We start from the raw sequence: 23,241 nt of genomic DNA, 5'->3' as shown, positions 1-23,241 counted from the left end.
GTGTTATCTCGCTAAGCCAATGCCAGAGGGAGGGGAAGGAAAAGAGGGCAAATGGTGTCCTGTTCAGTTCCGGTGTGAAGTCTTGATCCGGCGTCGTGAGTGGAGGCAGTCTACTTGGGTGGCCAGTGTTTCTCTCCCTGGTCAGGGTGATTGTCCAGGACCAGGGCTCCAGTGGAGCTTTCTTCAGTTGTGTGATGGGGACTCAAGGCTCAGTGCCTTCTAGTTGCGCAGCGGTGTCAGTGGTCAGGAGCATTCCCGAAGGTCCCAAGAGCTGTTTTTCTCTGGTGATGTTTCCAGAATCCCTAATCATCACCAGGCTCTAGACTGTGCCTAACAGGACCCTTTGAACTGGGATCCCAGATGGTTTTTTGAAGCTGTTCATAACAGGCTGGAGCACAAGACACAAAAGACTCACAGTGGCTGGTCACACTGGCATGAAACAACAAGGTTGTACACGGATAGAGTTTCAGGAAATCTGCAAGGTTCTCGTTAGGTGAAGAGGGTGCCTCGATCACTGGAGATTATACAAGGTGTACCCCAAGTGGGAAACACTTTTAATAGTTTTTTTATTTCCTACTGTGAGGACAACAGTCTTGGGGGACGGAAAGGCTTCAACCCTTCCAGAAAACACACATGCAATAACACGACTATTGGGCACCTGGACCAAGAGGCAGTTGAATGCGGTGCAGCTACTGGTGTTCAAAGGGTCCAGAGCGGGAGGTCTGAGGCCTCTGGGGACAAAAACGGTTTTTTCAGGATTGTGGACCCCACCAGTCAGACACTGCTAAAAGACTGTTTTTGCAATTTTATAGACCTTTCCCCACTAATGTCTTTTTATAATTTGAGTCATCTTGAATGTACTTTGATGGGCGCAGGACGGCAAAAACCAAAAACAGGGTTTGTTAGGGAGCGAGGAAGAATCAAGTGGCCATCCTGGGTTTCCCATAGCCCAACTGTTTTAGTTTAATTTCTCTGATTCTGGAGCAGACCTTTGCCACGTTATAAGGACGTCAGGATGGCAAACGTCTGGCACTGAGGGGCCATTTTCTGCAGAAAGAGAATGGAGTTAATCCACATCTTTATAGATTCTGTTGCTGCTGCCTTGCACAAAAGTCACCTGGTCACATATTAAAATTGCTTTCCAAAGATTTCTTTCCACAAACCTTCTAGAACTTTCCTTTTTTACATTCAGATTTTGTCCTAAGCTTTCCCTTGTTAAATAACCAGTCTCACTTTAGGACAAAATTACCTTCTTTCCATCAAAGATGTATTTCTGTTTTGTGTATTTTTTCTTACCAAAAACACATATCCTTCTTTCCTTACATACAGAGTTGTTTCTCTTATTTCCAGTAGCCTTAATTACATTAGAATTTTTAAAAAAGCTTTATTTAAGTAATCTCTAAATGCACCATGGGGCTCCAACTCATGACTCCGAAATTAAGAGTTGCATGCTCTTTCAACTGAGCCAGCCTGGTGCCCCTTTATGAGAATTCTTAACTCTTAAGTATATGCCTTTTTCAATTTCTCAAAGTAGCCCTAACATATCAAAATATCTTTTAGTTTCTCTGTAATAAGTAGTCAAACATAGATAAACCTATGTGTAGTAATTGTTTTAGTATTTTAAAATAAAAACTTTCCTTAAATCTGGAAAAACAAAACATATTTAAAAAATCAATGTTTTAACCAAAAAGTTATAAAAATTATCCTCCTTAGTTAATTTAGTCACATATATTTCTGGTTCTGCTTGAATTTAGTTCTTCCATTAGTTCTGGAAATTCTTACCCAGTTTAATTGTATGAGCTGAAGGTTATCAGAAATCTGTACTGAGAGGTCTTTCCATGAGTCTCATTTAAGACAAAATATATTTGCAGGAGGCTTCTGTAAAAGCATCTGAGTAAAAAGTATACCCATAAATGATAAAAGTCTTAAAAATGGCCATGGTTAAAGATCTGATTAGAGTTTATTACAATGCAAGTGGCAAGGAAACTTGGTTATTTCTGTGACATATAACACTTTAAGATAATAATATATCAGGACATATCAGATTGTTTGTGGAGTTTCACATAATTTTTAGAACACTTATTTTGATAACTGACATCTACACAAATATAAAGTTTGGTAGCACTTATCTGACAGTGCTGTCCATGGGATTAAACACAACAAACAAGCCTTATGAGTTTAATTATTCACAAAATCTTTGAAATGTACAATGGGCCCTCTGGAAAATTTCAGTTAGATTGTGGCCAGAAAGACTTCATTTTAGAATTTGATTTTGGGAAGTATGTCAAAAATATCAAAAGGTTTGGACATTTGGTTAAATAGGATCACGAATTGTTATAAAACAATAGTTAACTATCCATTTAACCAAAATGACAATAAAAGATTATAAAGGCCAATACAGTAGGTTACATAGTTGTAAGCAAAATTTAGCCCTTTTAATATTAAGACTCAGTTTAAGTAATCCAAAGACCTGATAAACATAGGAAATTATTTTGGCAAAACACAGAATCCTTGTTTTTTATAAAGAAAAACTTTTGTTTATAATTTCTTACTAAGAGCAGACCAGGAGTTCAAGAAAAGTTTGACCTTTTAACAAAGAGAAAACAATTCTAATTTTGCACCAGTGTACTTTCGATAATAAAACTCATTTACTTAAATTTACCTTCATCTTACCCAGTACTAGCCACACAGAAAATTTCTTTCCAAAGATTTCTTTTCCATAAATCTTCTACAATTTTTTTTTTACATCCAGATTTTGCCCTAAGTTTTCACTTTGCTTCAGGACAAATTTATATTCTTTTTCCTCAACAGAAATGTATTTTTATTCCTCATATTTTTTCTCACCCAAAACACATATCTTATTTTCAGTTGCCTTATTTACATTTATTAGAATTCTTAACTCTTAGAAACCTTAATTTCTAGTGAAAACTAAGTAGTAAGCAATTGTAAACTGTTACACCAGAATTCTTTAGATTGGCAATTTTTTTTTAAGTAAGCTGTATGCCTAATGTGGGACTTGAACTCATGACCTTAAGTCACATGGTCCACTGACTGAGCCAGCCAGGTGCCCCTAGATTGGCAAATTTATGAATATATTTCATAATTTAGAAACATGTGTTTCTTCATAGTACAACAGCATAAAACAGAACCAAATTTGTTTTATACAGAGAAACTAAAAGTAGGTGAACCTATATTAATACTTAATGTTGTATTACTTTTTCTTACTGGGAAATGATCTAGATACTCAATGAATTTTTTTTTTTTTAAGATTTTATTTGAGAGAGAGAAAGCACCAGTGGGGCAACGGGGAGAGGGAGAAGCAGGCTCCCTACTGAGCAGGGAGCCCAACGTGGGCCTCCATCCCAGGACCCTGAGATCATGACCTGAGCCAAAGGCAGACACCTAACTGACTGAGCCATCTAGGTGCCCCTAGGTACTCAATGAATTTAATTATCCATTTAATTTAGCAAAACTTTTTAAAGTTTTGCGTTACCATCAAAAAGATTTTGGAAGCTATTTAAAAGTTTACCTAGCCTGGGTGGCTCAGTCGGTTAAGCATCTGCCTTTGACCCAGGTCATGATCTCAGGGTCCTGGGATGGAGCCCCATGTGGGGCTCCCTGCTCAGCAGGGAGTCTGCTTCTCCCTCTGCCTCTCCCCCCAACTTGTGCTCACTCTCTCAAATAAATAAAATCTTTAAAAAAAAATTTACCTAGAAACCTTTTTATCTTATTTACATCTATTTAATTTAATAAAACTTCATGAGGCATTAGACTCAACCATTATTCTGGGGTTTTTTTCTGACAGATTTTGCAACAGAGAGAACATGAAACTCATTTGACTTTCAGTAAACACAGGCAGAATAAAAGTTTTATATTTAATGCTGATAACTCTAAAGACAGGTCTATTTTAATTAAACCAATAATCTTAAATTAGCTTTAATACCAAATATTTTCCCAGATTATGTGAACTTAAACATTTGGGTTAGTTTTTAGCTTTCTCAGTTTTAAAGACTTATTTATTTTAGAGAGAACTAGGGGTGGAGGTTGGCAGGGACAGAGGAAAAGAGAGAATCTCAAGCAGACTCCCCTGTGAGCACGGAGGCCAACACAGAGCTCCCTCTCACAACCCTGAGGTCATGACCCCTAGATCATGACCTGAGCTGAAATCAAGAGTTGGACGCTTAACCAACTGAGCCACCCAGGCACACCACAAGCTTTCTGAGTTTTAGAATGCCCAATTCTTACCAGCGCATGCCTTCAGATAAACTAATTAGAAGTCTGTTACAATTTTAGCCATACCACCCAAAAATACAGAAAATATCTCACATTTACAACATACATGGACACACATACAAATACACAGACCAGAGGCAAACAAAATCTTCTAGCTTTTGGTTCTACTCGCGTTTGTAGAGCGATTATAGGCCCAATTTCCAAATACTTCCCTCTCTCCCTTTTTCTAATGAAAAACTTCCCTCTCAAGTTTGCATTTCAAAGAATGGCTCCTACCTAGGTCCTACAGAAGATGGGGTAGAAAATGTACAGAGAAAGTATCGAAGTTTTGTCCAAAGTGGAGATTTGGAGCTTATCTGCCTGTTATCAGAGGTGCTCAAGTGGGCATGAGAGCCCTGTTACCGGTTTGTATTTTAAAAAGGCCTCTTCCCCTCTCATTTTTCCTTCAGCCTCAGGTAATTGTGGGCTGTGTTCACATTTCAAAGACGTGATAAGATTTATGATTTAGAGGGACAGAAAGAATGCAAAAAACTTTAAGAGTTTTGGGGTAATTGTGACTTAAAATTGACCTTTTCTAAACTGGTCAGCTGTGGCAGTCTTCCTTCCTAGCCATGGAAAGGCATATTCTTGTTTATTGGCAAAGCTGTACCCTTTTAATGGGGAGCCGATTCTGACTTTCACAGGTAACCTCTTCACGTTTGAAAACCTGGAGGGTGCTGGATTCTTGGGCACACATCTAGCTATTGGTCAAATGCTTCTAGGAAGCTCAGTTGTTCCGATGGGCAATGGAACACAGGACAAGATATTAAGAAATTCAAAGTAATGTGGGTGAAGACTTGTTTATTTAGCGTCCTGTGGTACATTGCCAAACATGATTTTAAATCTCAACAGCTTGGGTCCTGAATGGTGAATAATGTTCTGGAACCTATCAGGGCAGTATTTTCAATATAGGCCTAAATATTATTTCTGCCTAAATATGGCATTTAAGGAGAGAATAATTGAGTGCTTCCTTGTTATAATTAAATAAAATGCTTGATTGCTCGGGGGGGGGGGGGATTACCTTTTTTCCCCTTAAGTACAGGGCAATTTTGTTCCAATATCCTGACCTTTGATAATATCCACAAATATTTTGAGAGGAATGGAAGAGGTTGGTAAAGATAGGTGGTTTTTGACATATTTCTAGAGTTGCATTTCTGGTTTTATAGAGATTTGGAAGACAAAGACAGTTGTTTTTAATCCCCCCAAAGAACTGGATTCCAGCCTGAATATCAAGGGACTGGCCTACCTCTTTAACTAAATTTGCTTCTTTATATCAAGCGGAATTTTATGCTTTTGTACAGTCTGGATAAAGCATTTTAACAAAAGCCTTCATGGTTACACAGTTCAGCCAGGACTTCTATTAGCCCCTCAGCATCAGCCTTCCTCTGATCATTTCTAGGAGGGCCTAGGGGAAATTTTATTGGTCATCTCTTTCCTCTGTGAAGGGGAGGTTGTGAATAGTCAAATCTTTTTAATATTTCTCTAAGTTTGGTAGGATCTTCTGAAAATGGAGGAAAAAGGGCTTTATAAAGATTTGCTGCTGTTTGGGGGACATGGATTTTTTGCAGTAGGGGGCGGGATCTAGGATACACCTGACAAAGGTGAGCATATAAAAAGGTCTGAGGCTGGGGCGCCTGGGTGGCTCGGTCCGTTAAGCACCTGCCAGGTCATGATCCCAGGGTCCTGGAATCGAGCCCCGTATCGGGCTCCTTGCTCTGCAGGGAGTCTGCTTCTCCCTCTCCTTCCCGCTTGTACTCTCTGTCTCTCCTCTCTCTCTCTTTCAAATAAATAAAATCTTAAAAAAAATGACACTGACAGAGGTTGATTACAGTAAACCAAACCCTCCTGTTTGTCCTAGGTGCTTCTGTTAAATTCACTTTTTGGCTTCTAGCATTTATAAGAGTAGTCTATATACTGTGAACCTAGAGGTTCCCCTTTTAAGAAGGGGAATTTTCATGGGACATTTATCTGTCTGAAGTCTAATTTTTGTTCTTTTATCTTGTCAAGGGAATCCCTAAGACTAGCCATTATACTAATAAGACAATTGAGAGCTCTTTATAATTTTTCTCTTTCAAATAGCCAATTTAAAAGATCTAGTGTTTGGCCATTGACAAATTGGATCTTATTAATTTCAATAGTGATTCAAACCCATAAGCCTTTTAAGGGCTTAATCCAAGACTTAAGAGGTGTCCCCAGAGAAAGCAGAGATGGTGCAGCCCCCACGATCCAAAAGCCTACTCCCAAGAATAGTCTGAGAAAGTAACCACCTCCGTTGTACAGGCTGTAAGAACGAGGTGGTATGTACGGTGCCTCTGGTCTCCCAGAATGTAAGACACCTCTAGGCACAGACCTGCTAATCTGTGACATTGGGCTGGTGCTTCTGGAATGAGATTTCTCTAGCACTAAGGAGCAAGAAAGGTTGAAGCAGCAGAGGCCCCTCCCTTCGGGGCTGGGGCCCCTTATGACAAACTTTCCTGAGAACTGGCGTGGCCGGACAGAGAGCGCTGTTTGTAATTGTGTGTCTCGGGTCCCCGGTCTATTGGACTGGCCACCACGATGCACCTCGGTGAAGTGTGCCCTCCCAAGTGAGGGAGACCAGAGAAAATATGCTCACTGGTCACAAAGCCAAGCGCTTAGGACACACAACTAGACAAAAGGAAAAATCTCTTATGTTCACATTAACAGCCCTGCCTAAGCCTCGGGTCTGCGGGGGCCAAACCAAGACCTAGAAGGGCTATGCCTTGACGTTGGGGACTGTGTGCCGTTTTACTGTGTACCTCACTGCATGGATGTTTTCTTGAGGCCGGCAGCAGACTGAGTGTCCATCTAACCCATTCCATGACCTTATCCTAACGGCGGGGGGAGGGCGGGAGATCTTTGAGTGAGATGACAAGCAATCTAACAGCTTCTTAACTGCTGACCCGTGACCACCAATTTTGTCGCTTGGGCTTCCAAGATGTTTCTTTAGCAACAGCCCTTACTTCATGTGCGCATTAACCCACGGCAGAGTTCGTCTAAACAGACCCTGTTCTGAGGAGAACTGTGACCTCACCAGTCTGTGAGGCCGGCTACACAGCAGGCTTATAGGGCTGAAGCCTGCATTCTGTCCCGTGAGAAGTCCTTCCGATGACACTCAACAAAAAAAGACACAGATGAAAGAAAACAGTGACCACCTCTGGGAGAATATGATCAGTCACCCAAGAGTATGCTACCAAATTTTTACCAAAAGTTGTTCAGCCCAAGGAACTAGTTCTACAGTATTTTCTCCTGCTAACTAAATTTAGAGAAAGGAAGATTGTTACCACTCTCAGGTTCCACCAGGCCCTGCAGACAGAGAAGCCGGGAGGCTGGCGTGGTCAGAACCTTACCTTCTGCTGGCTGTGCGTCAGCTGTCCCAGGATCTCTGGGCGAGCTGCTGTCCTGCGAATGAGTATCCACCGGCTACGCCAACCGGAGGGAAGGGAAGGTTCTTCCTCTACCTTTCAAGTTCTTCCAGCTGGACTAAGAGTTACATAAGACAGATTAACCAGAGGGGAAAAAAACAAAGTTTTATTGTGTGTGCACAGTGGGCCAATAATGAAATTGAGACCTAAAGAGATGACCAAGGCAGGCAGTTTTTGTATTTTTTAGGCAGAGACAATAAATAAATCCATGAGGAATTGACAGGATGAAGAAAACTTAACTTTGGGAGCCCCAATTAGTAAGGAATTCTAGGCAGAATTTGGGGTGTGATATTGGTAAAAATTAACAAGGGTTGTTTATACAGCTTTTCTGGCTCTAAATTTCCTGTCTCTGGTGCTAAGAATGAGGGTGCCTTTCACATGGGAGATTTACCTCCTGCTTTCAGTGGGACAGAGGGGGGTCTGAGTGTCGTCCTTGTACAGGTTGTCTCTTAAATACGTGTTCTTTAAAACCATCAGCATGCCATAGTGGCACATTTTGGTGCAGCCTGCCCTTGGGTCCTACAAAACCAACCATTTCTGTAGATATTTACAGCTCTGGCACTGTGGTTTTTAGACCTAAAATGAGCAGGTGTGCTGGAAGGTGGCATGTTTGACTCTTCAGAACTTAAGGATCCTATTAGCTAAGGCTTTGTTTCCACGATCCGCTCTTTTACAAACTGATTTTAGTAATACCATCCAGAAACAATATCTCACATTTATGACATACATACAAACACACAGAGGCAGGAGCACCTGGATGGCTCGATTGGGAGTCTGCCTTCGGCTCAGATCATGATCCCAGAGTCCTGGTTTGGGTTCTCTGCTTGGCAGGGAGTCTGCTTCTCCCTCTTCCTCTGTGTTCTCTCTCTCCTTCAAACAAACAAACAAACAAATAAAATCTTTAAAAAAAAAATACAGAGGCAAAGACTCTATAGTTACTAATATTTGTGGAGAAGATTTTTTTTTAAGATTTATTTGTCCCTGGAATCAAGCTTAAGGAGGCTGTAGAGTTTGGGCACAAGAGCCCTTTTTAGCAGTTTGTACTTTAAAAAGGCCTCTTTTTTCCTTTCTGTCTCAGGTCATTGATAGGTTGTGTTTAATAGATGTATAACTTCAAGGGACAGAGAAAGAATGTAAGTTCCTGCAAGAAGGACTTGGGTTTCCCAAGACCAGTAATTTACGAGCCTTTGAGATAAATGAGGGAAGTTTCGGAATAGGTGTAAAGGAATAGGTGAATTTTGAATTGTGCCTGGAGTGGACTTTTATTTTGAGGGGAAAAAAAGAGATAAGGACAGTTGCTCTCAATTTCTCGAAGAATTGGGCTGTAACTTGAATGACATCAAAGGTCGGTCGCCTATCCCAACTACATTATCCTCATTCATTTTCTTTCCCTCTGGGTACATATTTGAATTTCAGATATTTCTGGCAGTACTGAATAACCCCCCTTGGGTGTTAAGACGGGTTCCCAAAGAGGCCACGAAGGATATATCTTCCCGAAATCCAGAGTCACTCCCAAAGACAGCCAAAAGAAAGAAGCAACAACCTGCACATCCCAGGCAGGCAGAAAGCCAAGCCTGGTTATGCAAAATGAGACAAGGAAGAGGGTGACAGCTGCCCCTGGGAGGGAGGGCATCAGTGAACAATGGGTTTAGATTCGGGAAGGAAAGGGTGACGTGCAGTTTTCTTTTCCCCTCTCCATGGGCACTGCGGCGGGCACCTTCAGAAGAAGTGATTCTGGTAAGCATTTTCACCCTTCACTGGCTTCTGCCAGTTTTTCCAGGGTCCCCTGTGTGGGCTCTGCTATCTGCAGGAGGTTCCCCTTAGCTATTTATTTTTTTTAAGATATTTGAGAGAGAGGGAGCGCAAGTGAGAGAGAGAGAAAAAGAATGAGCACCAGCGGAGGGAGCAGCAGAGGAAGAGGGACAAACAGGCTCCTCGCTGAGCAGGGAGCTCAACGCAGAGCACGATCTCAGGACCCCCCACCCCCGACCCCCATCCCAGATCATGACCTGAGCCTAAGGCAGATGCTTAACTGACTGAGCCACCCAGGCGCCGCCCCCCCGCCAACCCCTTGGTTGTAGCAGTTTACCAAAAAATTTCTCAGTTTCACTAACTCTGAGAGGGGCCCTGTATGGCCAATACCTTGCCAGTTTTGTTTCTGGTGGCATTTTCAGAGCGGGGAAAGGCAATGTAGACCGAGGATTAGCAGAATGAGTGCTCAGAGGACAGAGGGGGACAGCAAGAGTTCCTTCTGTTTTGCTTTAGGTCCCTCTTACACCTTTAATTTTCGTGAGCCTTTTGCTAAATCTTTTTATTAATCTTTTAATGAAACTATTTCAGAATTTTGAAACCTTTGGGAGCTTCTGCTTGCCAATGTAAACAGGCATCCCATTCGGTTTGGGAGCTTGTGCTTTCCAATGCACTTCTTAAATGACCTTCTCTAATGGGAACGTTCCCCTTTGTGGCCAATATACTGCTAGGTTGTTTTTAGCAGAGTTTTGCCATTTCTGTAGAAATTCACAGCTCCCGGCACCATGGTTTTTAGACCTAAAATGAGCAGGTGTGCTGGAAGGTGGCATGTTTGACTCTTCAGAATTTAAGGCTCCTGTTAGCTAAGCCTTTGTTTACACGAAACAAGACAAACATGCACCTTAACACACCAGCAGTAACCACAAGGTGTTGCCATGGAGTGGCCGAGAGTAGGCCGTGCCCAGCATGGGTAATTCCCTGTGTGGACTGACCCAGTGGCCTCCAGCGTGGGGACTGTGTACTGGAAATGGGAAAGGATTCAAGCAGCAAAGCCCAGTAAATGGGGATTGCAGGTGGGAGCCCGGAAGGGATTCCAGCGTGGACTGGCGGGCTGAACCCAGGGCTAAGCACTGGCGCTCCATGAGAGCCCCCACCAATCTATGCTGACCTGGACTGGAAAGCCAATTAGGTTGGTAGCTCAAAGGCAAAGAGGGGAGCAGAAACTGAGAGCACTCACTGGCGGCAACCAGGCAATGTCGAGAAAGGGGAACGTAGAAGGGCTCGCAGGGGGGGTCCCCCGTGCCAGTGATTCTCCCTGTCCCCATGGGCCATCAGAAGCTCGCTGTAGATCCCAGTGCCGCCACCAAGTCTGTGAAACAAAATTCAACCACATAAATTGGAAGGTCTGGGTGGCTTTATTCAACAATTCACGAATCAGGCGGCATACCGTCTACCAAGTAGAGAGGAGCTCTGCTGAGCCAAACAAGAGAAAGGTTTTTGAAAGGCAGAGCAGAGAAGGCATTTAAAAAAGGCATTAAAAAGGCATCATTTAGGGCGCCTGGGTGGCTCAGTTGGTTGGGCGACTGCCTTCGGCTCAGGTCATGATCCTGGAGTCCCAGGATCGAGTCCCGCATCGGGCTCCCTGCTCGGCAGGGAGTCTGCTTCTCCCTCTGACCCTCCCCCCTCTCATGTGCTCTCTCTCATTCTCTTTCTCTCAAATAAATAAATAAAATCTTTAAAAAAATAAAATAAAAAAAATAAAAAACAAAACAAACAAAAAACAAACAGTCACTGCTGTGTCCCCGGGGCTTAGCGCTGCGTTTTCATTTGCTGAATAACGAAGTGCCTGAGTGCCAGGCACGGTGCTGGCACCATCCAGTGGTGACCAAAAGGGACCTGCCCTCATTCGTGGGTTTACCACCTAGTGAGGGGGACACCCAGTAAAGAAAAAAATCATTCAAGCAATTCACTGTGAGAGCTGTAAAGGAGAGAGCTAAGAAGGGAACCTAATACAGACGAGGTTTCATGGAACTTTTCCCTCAGGAAGTGGCATTAAGCTAAGCCATGAAGAATGAATAGGAAAGTATTCCAGGTAGAGGGAACAGCATATGCAAAGGCTCTGAGGCAGGAAGGAGGAGCATGGTATCCTTGAAGAACAGCAAGATGTTGATGTGCCCTGGGGTTCAGACAGTAGAGAAGAAGGGGCAACAGGGGGCAGAGGAATTGGGGCATACTAGACTATAAGAGATCTGTGGGTAGTGTTACATATTCTGGTCTTTATCCTAAAAGCAATGGAAAGTCATGGAGGGATTTGAAGCAAAGGGGGATATGATCAGCGTTGCATTATAAAAAGACCACTCTGGCTCCTCCAGGAAAATGGATTTGAAGAGGTCACATGGGTACATGTAAAGGGACCAGTCAGGAGGGCACTGCAGTGATCCAGAGAAGAGATGATGGTACTCAGTACCACGATGGTGGTGGTACAGATATGGAGGGGTTCCAGGGAGGTATGCTGGAGATGTTTCGAGAGTAAGATAGAACTCTGGGATAGACAGAATATGAAGATGAGGAGGAAGGGGTCAAGGCTGATCCCCAGGTCACTGGCTTACACAGCTGGATGAAGAGTGGTCTGACATGGAGTTACGGGCCCTGGGCCAGCGTGGCCACCGTGAGGTGCCCGGGAGGCGTCCAGGTGAAGATGCTGAGTAGGCAGAGCCACACAGGAGAGGTCTGGGCTGCAAGTCCACTGACGTGGGGACGAGGTCGCCTGGGGGCGTGATAGGCCCTTCCCCCAGCCTAAAGGAAATCCAGTATTTAGAGGCCACATGCAGGAGAACAGGGGAGGGGAGACTGAGACGGAGTGACAGACACAGGAGAAAACCAGAGAGCCTAAGAGCAAGCCAAGCGAGTGTGGTGTTTCAAGGAGGCAGAGGGCAGGACAGCCAAATGCCTGTGAAGGACAAGACAGACCAGGCCTGAGAGATGTCATTAAGTTCAAGTTTATAGAGGCTACCGGTGACCTTAGTGAGAGCCAGTTCAGAGAGTGACGATAGCGAAAAGGAGTAATATTATCACACAAGTGTCTGAATAGAGTACGTCTCTTAACTTCAGGGCCATGTGAGGAGCAGGAGTGTGTTAGGAACACACACTGGCAAGGCTCCCACAAGTTCCTAACATTTTACTTGTGTTCTTTGTTTTTCTCCGACAGCCTAAATGGAAACTTGATAAAGCCAGAGGAGGCCAAAGTCTTTGAAGATGAGAAGCGGATCATCTGCTTCTGAGAGGCAGGGGTCTGAGCCCAAGGAGGAGCCCGTTGCCCTGATGAACAGAGGAGCCACCCCGCATAGCTGTTACAATTTTGCAGGGCCTGAGTGCGCCTGGTGAGCCATTTTAGTGACTAAATGCACTATGAAGAGATGTAATGCATATGCAGGATCATTTTTATCGGACATGAGAGGAATAAGGCTGAGCTCAAAACTGGCCCTCAGCACCAGGGAAGTGAGTCAGTCATGCTGTCTTCATGGAAGAGTTGAGGACACAGTAGAGAGTTAGTGCCACGCTTCTTGCAGAAAAGGTGCTCAACAAACAAGTGTTTTACCTGGAACATTCTCTTCCTCCTTAGTACCTCCCAACAGGTTGACGGTCTGCCCACTTCACAGCTGTAGAGACTGAGATATGCGCAGCGTCGGGATTTGGCGCTTTTAAGGTTTTGCCAAAGCAAAGGCTCCTTGTGGGCTTCTGGTTTAGTCCTTGGGTCTCAGTGTCTGTTGACGGAGATCACAGGGTGCCCTCTTAGCAGGTCTAAGAGAAAGGGTGGCGTCTTCATACTGCGGAGTTTCCACTTAGGGCTTCCTCATGCTGGGCTGACTTCCTCAGGAAGGCTGCTAAGTGTGGGCATAAGTGCTCTGCGCCAGGAGGAAGAACCCGTGCCCTTCCTCGAAAAGGAAGAAGGCCTGGCTTGCCTTTGTGGCCCTGGGGTCCAAACAGAAGCTTCTGTCTCTGTCTCTTGCCCTCCTGAGGAAGGGAGATCTCTCCCTGCCCCGGAGTAGTTGTGAGGATGACTGAACCCGACTGAAGGCTGAGGGAGTTGCTGAGAACCCGGCTAGCAGAGCATGTTACACGGACCATCACGGCAGGCATGTGCTGGACATTAAATGGGGGAGGGGTGGTGATATTACCAGATAACTTGTTCTTTTGCCAATTCGTTTAATAAAGTACTGAAAACATTATTTCTAATCGCCCGAGTCTGGGATTTTTAAAAGGGAATTTAGCCTGAGAAGCACGGGAGGGTCCCTGGACTCCATGGCTTGACTCCCTTCAGGATCCTCACTGTGTTGGGTGGGGCCCTGGCGTGTAGTGCTGTAAAGGGCCTGCTGAAGGAAGGGCCAGAGGCGTCATCGTTACGGTCCTTTGCAGGCCTCTCCACCTACCAAGGGATCAAAAAAAGCCGAGGAAGCAACTGAGGTCTTTTCCTCCATCTGACCTCTGAATCCATACAGCTGGCTTCTCAGAGGCACGGACTTGTTCCGGGGAGGCTGGGGCCAGGGTATGCTGCCTGGGCCAAATTCCACAGCCCTCACCACTGTGGCTCGGCAGACCCTGGCAGGCCGGGCTCTACGTCTACTACCTTCCGTGGCTGTTCGCTGCTGAGTGGACCTGTCACCTGCTGTGGCAGGCGGCACCAAGCTGATAAGGACCAAACACGAGAGGGGAAGGGACGGGGAGGCCTTCCAACAGTACCTTGGAGTTCTCGGAGGTCCAGTGTGGCTTTGTGCAGGAGCCCCTGTCAGGAAGTGTGCCACCGAGCAAGTTAGCTCTAAAACTCCTGTACGGTCATTCAGCTACATGGTGGTTGTTCCCCTGCAGGGCTGCTTTGGTAGCTCTGACCCACCCCTCCCTTCACCCCAGATCTGAGTATTCACCTAAGAGTCACCCCCTGAGGCAGCAACTCTCTCCCTACCAGAGATTCTGGGCAACAGGTATGGAATGAGCATGGCGAGCTGAAGGCCAGCGGTGCTTAGAACAGACTTTAGACTTCCTGAGTAAAGAACTATACTCAGCTGACAGATTCGGGTTTTGTTAAACCACTAAAACTAAACTTTTGAGAGACTAAAGTTTACTCAGAAACTACCAAATAGTGCTGCTTTTACAGATTATCAAAATTAAAACTGCTGCGTCTAAGGAAATTAGAATTTGTGTAGTGTTGGCTTAAATTCTATTTGGAAATACTTCTGGTCTTCTAGATGGTGAGCGATAGAATTTTTGATTTCTCAGTCTCCTGATTTGCCGGAAAGGTTCCCCATTACTCACTGGTGAGCTTCTGTGCGGAGAAGTGGAGCCTTTTCCTCACCAAGAAAAAGACCATTGAAAATTGAAAGAAAAAAAAAATTCCACAAACTTAGGATAGGATTATTTCTTCCACGGGACATCTTGGTTGGTTTCGGGAAAGAAAGGACAGCTCCTATATTTCAGACGTGCATTTATGGCATGTCTGGGCTGATTTGGAACTTATAAAAAACAACAACAAAAAAACCCCTGTCGAGTCACCAGGTGGCTTTGGTCCAGGTGCTAAGACTCGGACTCTCAACCTGCGTCTTGAAAACCGGACCTCCTAGGGTAGCCCTCCGCCCTCCCCCGCTGTGGGCGGCCGTGAGGAGCAGACGCGCTGAAGCTGGAAGGCGGGGTCGCTGCTCAGTACACACCACCGGCCACCGTGAAACCAACCCCGCTCATTTCCGCTCGCCAAGGAACGCCCCGCGGCTTCTCTTCTCAGCTCGGGACCTTCCCGACAAGGTCCCCTATGGGCCTGGAAGCTCTCAAAGTCAGGCCCAAGACTACGATTCCCCCTCGGGCAGCTTGGACTAGTCTAGCTTCATCAGCGAAGGCGTAGCCATTAGTGTTCACCACTGTCACCCAAGAGCCCTACCGCTCAAGTGTGACTCACAGCCGCGTGGTCCTCGTACGGGGAAGAACGGAGCAGGAGCCCACGAGCCTCCGCCAGGGGTCCCCTTCTGCTCCCCACTGGACGCGGGTGGCTCACGGGATCTTTTGGTCCACTTCCAGGTGTGCCACGTCTATTTCCAGCAGCGAACTGCTCCCGCACGGGAAAACCCCTCGCCCTGGAGCTGAAAGGCAAAACCGTGATCATTATGCCAGGCGCCCCCAGAGAGAGGGATTTTAACGAAAACGGAACTCGCTGGCAAGGAGGCTCGTGTTCCCACTCAGATGTGCTTGTAGGGGCGGCCGCAGGGCCCCGGGGGCCATCCCAGCACGAGGCTCTCAGCCTTCATGTGCAACTGACTGCGCCCAAGACCAGCTTAAAACTTTCAGAGGCACTAAGCACTGACAAGGTTATGGGCCCCCAATGATCTGTAATTTAAAAAGTTTTTAAACAATAGTAAATGCATAAACAGTAAATAAGTGCAAGGATGTTAAGCAAGTTTTCCCATGACTACTTGGGTGTTCTGTTTTGGTGGGGGTTTTTTTTTGCAAATAACAAATATCAAAAGATCTCAAACTTTTTTTCTTGATTTTTTTTTTCTGCCAGTGCTTTTTGTTATAAAAGCAGTATCACAATATTAAAGGAAAATTTTTAAATAATGCTTATAAATAATACTAAGTTACTTCAATTTTTACGTGTCATCTTCCCATGTTTTGCCTACTTTGTGACATTTTTCCCAATTTTTTTTATTTTGGTAAAATACACACAAGCAATTAATCCTTTATGTCAGTGGCTCCCAAGGATCCAGCTGTGCTAGGGGCCTGGTGACATTGTTCTTTAAGACTCCATACCAAGTACATAATGTTAAAAACAATTTCCTTTTAAGCCCATTCACCCTTGTGTCCAAAGACACTGGTAAGCAGAGAGTTGGCCCCAAGGCTCAGTAAGGAACAGTACTGCAAGTCTCTGGGTGCTGAGGATTTAGGTTCAAATCTCAGTGCTACCAGTGGTTGCATGACCCTGGACAAGTAACTTAGCTTTTCTGTGCTTGGGTTTCCCATTGTAATACTAGTACTCCTGTCAGAGGGGTGTTCGGTTAGAGGAGTAAATTAATATATGTAAAGAACTTAAGACAGTACCTGACAGGTAGTATGGGCTCCAGGAGTAGTAACTCTTATTATCTGATCAGAACCTTTTCCTTCCAGCAGGGCCTTAATGAGCACCAGGGATAAGGCAAGAGAAAAGAGGGGCCTGGGCTGGGCCATCCTTCCCATCCTTCAGAGCCCCTCCAAAACAACATCACCATTTTCAGACCGATAGCAAGCTCTAGACATTTAAGTGACCTAGAGCCAGAAGCCATTTCCAAGGCTGAATACCTATGGGATAAGAACCATTCCCTATACTTGACACTGTCTTTCATTTTCACTTTGTTAAGGAACTGCATATCTGTGTCATATCCAGAAACATGGATTAGGGAGGCCAAAAGCCTGTTCGCATTTTGATTTGATTTCACAGATGTTAGAGAGTATTATCTGGCCTTTCACACTACAATCATGTGGCTGAAGGTCATTTCTTTGATGTGAGCCCGTGGTTCTCTGTTTCCAGCATTCTTTTCTTTCACTCATTAACACTGCTACTGATTCCCCAGCCTGCTGAAGAAATGAATGCTGGGTGTCTTGAGAGGAGCAGGAGGAGAGTAGAAAGGGAGGTAGAGCAGGGAATAAAGCCAAACAAATTGGGAGGGTGGGAGATGGGTGGGGGGACTCCTGACTTGCACCCAGCTTTGCCCGCTCCTATGACCTTGTCCAGGAACTGGCCCAGTGCGTCTCAGGCTGTCAGCCCAGCGTCCTGGGCACTGGTGTTTATGGAGGCGGCAGCTCATCATCTATTGAGCAGCTGTGGGGTATTTCCCAATGGATTTCATTTTCTATTTCCCACATTCCTAGGCAATGTGTAAGGTCTTTTTTCTTTCATCAAGATAATGCACTTATTTCTAATTCATTTTCCCAGGAGGACCCATCGGTGATGAACAACATTCTTCCATTTGAATCATCTAGTCCAGTGTTTCTCAACTTTTTTTTTTTTTTTTTAACATTTTCCCTTCGAGGAGACTTTTTAGACATTTTTTTCCTAATCCCTCTTCCCACCATGGAATTCTAACACCACAGTTAGACTGTATTTCTCTTTATGCCCCCCTGGGCACAAACCACTGAATACCCAAGTTCTTTTTGGTCCCCCATGAACCAATTTTCACCCTCTTAGGGGTGATATCCTCCCGGTTGAGAATGCTTGATCCAGTCAAATCCTAGATAATTCTTGTTACCCTTGCCATCTCCAAGAACCCCACTGTCACCCTAAAGACCATTTGCCTTTATACACATTATTCAGCTTCTAATCCAATAAATTTTAGTAGTTACAACATTCTTAATCCTTCCTTCACTCTTTTATCTGTCCTGAAACGATTTTAATCATTGTGCAAAAACATTGCTTGTGTTGTTTAAAAAAATGCTAAGTGTAAAAGGGGAACAGGCTGTCCTAACAGGGACCGTTCCTACCTGAAGCATTCTGGCACCAGCAACTTCAGAACTGAATTTCGGTGACTGCCACCAAGCCTTTGGACAGAACCTGAGGCTGACCAAATTTGCCTTTGCTGTTGTCCCACTTCCTAATTCTCACAACCCATTCAAGAGATCCACAGAACCCAAGCCTCTGCCCACCCCAGGGTGCCTACCTTCTACATCAGCATCCTCCTGCTCAGTCATCTCCCTCACAACCCCAGATTAATTCCAGAACACATTTGGCTCTTTTGAAAGGGTTTGATCTCTGCAATGTCTTAAGCAGAGCTGAGAAAGCCCATGCATGCATGCATGCATGCATGCATGCATCCATCCATCCATCCCTCTCTCCTTCCCTCCCTCACCGCCCCCCCACCCCACCCCAGATAGATACTGAATACCTACTTTATCCCAGGCGTTTTGTGGGCTGGTAAGAATACAATGGTTAGTGTCATGTCTGGGATTTGATTTTACCCCATTTACAAGTTAATAAGTTAGACTGTTACTGTTTCATGGATGTTTGCATGACACATGAGACTCCTGGGTCAGAGACACAAGACTTTACCATCCACAGAACAACAGAGAGCTGATGGCAAATAAAATGGTTTCAATAAGGAAATTAGTCAACACTGAAAGCTTTTTTAAGGTCAAAGTGAGATTAATCCTGAAAAATGCCCATAGATTTAGTGACATGGAGGTTAAAGATCACCTTGATAACAGCCGTTTTGGTAAACTGACAGCAGGGAAGTCAGACTGGAATGGGTCGAGAAGGAATTGGATTAAGGACGTCTTTCAAGAAATATATGAAAGAGAAAAGACTGGACAGTGCTCAAAGGGGATATGGAATCTGGGGAGGGTTACTTCATCTGAAGTAAGACCAGTTGAATAAACGTTAACTGGGAGGGAGACAGGCGTAGGAGAGAGACAGAAGTGGTGACTGAGAACTCGAGACTCCTGAGGTGAGTAGGACCAGGGCCTGCAGCACAGATGAGACACTGAGCCTCTCACAGGAAGCACGGCTTGGCCAGGGTGAGGTGCAGAGCAGACGGCTGTGTGACGCTAGGAGGAGGATGCTGGGGACTGTCAACATCCAGGGTTAATACTACACTCTATGAAACAATCATCTCTTCAGGGGGAAGGGGAACCAAAAACAGAGTAGAGTAGAATATATTTCTTCTCAATGTGGAAACGTTTTTCAGGACAATTTTTGCCCATCTTGTTTCTGAAAAGACAAAAAGGAAAGGTATTAAGTAAGCAGCACTTACAGTCTTCCCCCAACTGTCCTTCCTCAGAAGGAGGACTCCAGGGCCTACCATCACTGAACATCATTGAAGGAAAGAGGTCAAGGATACTGAGAGATTACCGGAATTGTGGTAAACTCCCATAGAAGGTTCACAATATGTCAGACCCTCTTCTAATTATTTATATATAGTTGTTTTTTTTCCCCACTCCTCACAGTCACCCTATGAAGTCAAGGAAACTGAGCTACAGAGAGTTTAAAGTAACTCGCCCAAAGATCCACACAGTTAGTGAGATGGCAGGTATTCCAACACAGGCGGTCTGGCTCCACTTGGTATGTTCAACCACGTACGCCATGCTGCTGCTATTACTGAGGACCCAGTAAAGAGTAATCCAGGGATGAGCAGAGACAAGAGGTGCTGGAGGGAGAGATGAGGAGACAGTTTACGGCTGGGGGAGAGGTGGATCCATTAAACCTCAGGTACAATGGGCCACCTTAATCTGGACTGTAAGTTAAAACACCATCACTACAGTGGTTTAAACAAATGATCAAGACTCATTTATTTAGGGGCGCCTGGGTGGCTCAGTTGGTTAAGCAACTGCTTCGGCTCAGGTCACGATCCCAGGGTCCTGGGATCGAGCCCCGCATCGGGCTCCTTGCTTGGCGGGGAGCTTGCTTCTCCCTCTCCCTCTACCTGCTACTCCCCCTGCTTGTGCTCTGTGTGTCAAATAAATAAATAAAAAATCTCTTAAGATTCATTTATTTAAATGCCAATTCTACTCAACTAAATTTATAATGTATCAGTAAGTATTTCATTTTTATAAATAGGCCTGAAATGTAATTTTGAAACAAAATCAATATGATTTTTATTATAACCAACAGTGATATTAGAACTTGATTCGGGTTACGAAAACAGCCTCATAGCTGGACTAGATCATCAAATACGTGACTAAGATGTTACAGATATGTGAATGATTTGCCCAACTTGTGCATTTGTACTATGATATGTATGGTAGATTCTTATGGCAAATGCTCCCCAATAAACTACATTTCCCTCTACCTATGTGACTTGTGATGGGTCAGGAAATGATACACTGGCAAACACATGCAAGCAGAAGCCTGAAAAGGGCTTGCAGATTGGAGCTTGTCCTCTCTTGCTGCTGGGAAGCCTTCCACTGCCAAGTGAATAATCCCAGGCTAAGCTGCTGGAGACACGCGGGCCAGCCAGCAGCCAGCCAGCACTTACCTCCAGACATGTGCAACTAAGACAATGCCCCCAGCGGACCCACCTGCTGGCTGCAGCCACGTGAACAAGTCTAGGCAAGAGCCTACATTTCTGACTCTCAGAACTGCAAGTTAAGTATGGCTGTGCTTTTAAGCTACTAAATTTTGGGGGCGGGGGTGGTTACTCAGTGAAGGATAATTGAAACAATACATAAAAATTGAGGAAGGCTAGCTGCTGTATTAAATGACCCCCAAATGCACAACGGCTTAAATACAATAGACGTTTACCATTCATAGAAACAGTTCAAGAAGGTTTCAGATTGGTGGCAGGGGGCTCTGTTGAATACAGTCACTCACGGACCCGGGCTTTCAGTTTTTGCCATCTTCAATGTGTAGTTGCCATGGTCACCTAGGCACCGTAAACCAGATAGCAGAAGCAGAGAGAGCACGGAGGGCAGCAGATGGGAGACTGTATGGGCCCACTCAAGAAACAAGGCACGGCCCTTCTATTCACATTTCAAAGGTAGAACCAATCACATGGCCAACCCTAACTGCAATCAAGGAGTCTAGTTGTGTGACTGGGAAGGTGAGCAAACAGTCTGATGAACTCACAGTTCGATGCTATAGACTTATATTAGCTTTTTAGGCACAATGAGAACACAGGGAACCTAATCCATGTAAATTTTCATTTCTTCATCTACAACACAGGGAAATCATTGTTTTTGCTAGGTTGTTATAAGGATTAAATGTAAAGTACTCAGTAAGAGTGTCTGGCACGTGAAAGGCATTCAGTAAATGGTAGCTATTAGCATTATTACTGTTACTAAGTTGAATGGTGTGAGAAATCAAAGAGTATGGAAAGGAGTCACACTAAGCTATCCAGAGAGCAGTAACATTAGTCATGACATGTCCAAGTGCAGTCACAAAAGTCTAACTCAAACCAGTGTTATCAAAAAAGGGAAGGGACTTATTAGGATAGAAAGACAGGGTGTAGCTCTCCATGTCAAAGGAAGACCTGCCAAACTGGAACCGTCACCAAGATTTCAGAGGTTGGAACTCTCTTCCCTTTTCATGTTATATGCCACTTACATAGATCTTCGCTTCATTCTCTCCAATGACACACCCTTTGCTTGTTTCAACAGGCTCCAGAATTTTTCTGCTAATTTTCAAATATATGATAATATTGTTGTAGTTGTATTTTTAAAGGGTGTCTATTGGCCATGAGTTGGTAATTGCTGAAGTTAGGGGATGGGGACATGGGAGTTCACTACACTGTCCTCTCTACTTCTGTATACATTTGAAAATTTCCACTAAACAAACAAAAGAAAACAAAAGCCCAAGACGGATCTCATCTTGACTTAGAGATTCAAGAAGAAAGAGGGATGCACTTGACCGGCCCATCTTACATCACATTTTTAAGCAGAGATTTTCCGCTTTGATGAAAACTCTATGTACTACAAGGGAAATGCTGCCATGATCAGCACTATCATCTGTTTGGCTGTGGGTTTTCTGGATTTTGAGAGACATGGCTAAAGTGATATAGAGACATCAGGACTTGAATTCAACTACAACCTTTTCTTGACCTTACTGAGAACACATTCCCCACTTTCCTCACATCGTGTCACCTTAAGAAAGGTTGAGCTATCTTGGCAGCATTTTCCATGAGCACCCTCATATTTAATAGTCTCAGGAGAGAATAGATCAGAGAAAAAAGCACAAGAACTATAAAAATTACAGATCTACTTTCTAGTGATGGGGACAATAAACTCAGGATAGTCACGTATGTATTAAAGGTATCTAATCAGAATATCCAGTACATAAGAGATCCTCTGGTCAGCAGCAGAAAATAAAAGAGGCTGAGAACAGCTACTACTCTTTCTTATAAGATTTTTCATCCCCCCCCAAATAGCCAAGTGATTAGGAATGAGTATTCTCTTCATTTCAGGTCAGTCCCAAAAGATGATTGCCATCATTTCACTGTAGGATGAATTTTCTGAAGAAAAAAAAAATCAATTTCTCTGTATTACATTCTTCATAATCATATCCTATGAATTGGTTGATCTCATCTATTATACTGACCACATAAAAAATAAAGGCTAAGGGGAAAGATGCTGATAATCTTAGAAAAAATTCTAAGGCTGTAGGAAGCATTTGTTGACTACAATCTAGTACTCTGTCCAAAAAGAAAGAGCATATTGGAATATAACCTTTACAACCAAAATCTTTGCTAATCAGTCTTGATATTCAAATCATTTTGCATCCAAGTCAGATTTTTATTTTCACAAAGGTGAAAGGACTGTCCTTTCCAAAGATAGATATCACAACATATTCCATCCTACATGGTGTTTTTTTTTTGTTTGTTTGTTTGTTTTTACACACCATGTAACACTAACATTCCTTCCATTGGGTGGTAGAGTCTGTGTCTTCTCCCTGTGAACTTGGGAAGAACTTGTGTCCCCCTCGACCAATGGGGTACAACGGAAGTGACTCTATGTGACTTTGAGACAAACTCACAAGGAAGTCATGCACTTCTGCCTTGCCCTCTTGGGGCAACTGTTCTTGGAATTGAGCCACTGCTCTATGAGGAAGTCATGCAGCTACATGGACATGTCATGTGTAGGTATGCCAGCAAACAACCCCCATTGAGGCCCCAACCAACACCTAACATCGGCCACTAAATGTGAGAGATTGAGCCTTCAGCTGATTCTGGCCCCAACCCACTGAGTCACTGCCATCTCTAGCTGATAATGCACGAAGCAGAGATGAGCTGTCCCTGCAATCCCAGCCCCAATTGCAAATTTGGGAATAAAATAAATG

General features: G+C 44.3%; 1 protein-coding gene, 1 long non-coding RNA gene and 2 other non-coding genes across 7 annotated transcripts in view; 2 read left to right on the top strand and 2 right to left on the bottom strand.

Moving 5' to 3' along the window:
* The window catches only part of NOD1 (nucleotide binding oligomerization domain containing 1), a 61,043-nt gene extending 47,360 nt beyond the window's left edge, over positions 1-13,683 (top strand). For all 4 annotated transcript variants that reach the window (XM_021689694.1, XM_021689691.1, XM_021689692.1 and 1 more), the window contains one exon: positions 12,673-13,683. In XM_021689694.1, coding sequence (XP_021545369.1) covers positions 12,673-12,745 — 73 coding nt within the window. In that variant the 3' untranslated portion in view covers positions 12,746-13,683. The remainder of the gene's footprint in view (positions 1-12,672) is intronic.
* Positions 955-8,487, bottom strand: LOC110580035. The gene is made up of 3 exons (XR_002480294.1): positions 8,469-8,487; positions 7,641-7,773; positions 955-1,047 (listed from the first exon to the last, which is right to left on the bottom strand). It is a non-coding gene; the product is annotated as an uncharacterized LOC110580035 (long non-coding RNA).
* On the top strand, positions 4,797-4,924 carry LOC123326438. The gene has a single exon (XR_006541098.1). It is a non-coding gene; the product is annotated as a small nucleolar RNA SNORA24 (small nucleolar RNA).
* An 8,652-nt stretch (positions 13,684-22,335) lies between the features above and the next one.
* Positions 22,336-22,404, bottom strand: LOC123326448. The gene has a single exon (XR_006541107.1). It is a non-coding gene; the product is annotated as a small nucleolar RNA SNORD2 (small nucleolar RNA).
* Positions 22,405-23,241: the final 837 nt, after the last annotated feature.

The sequence above is a fragment of the Neomonachus schauinslandi genome, chromosome 12 (genome assembly GCF_002201575.2).
Source record: "Neomonachus schauinslandi chromosome 12, ASM220157v2, whole genome shotgun sequence".
NCBI classification, from domain to species: Eukaryota; Metazoa; Chordata; class Mammalia; order Carnivora; family Phocidae; genus Neomonachus; species Neomonachus schauinslandi.
The sequence above is the reverse complement of the archived record's forward strand: the minus strand, read 5'-3'. Positions and strand labels throughout refer to the sequence as shown.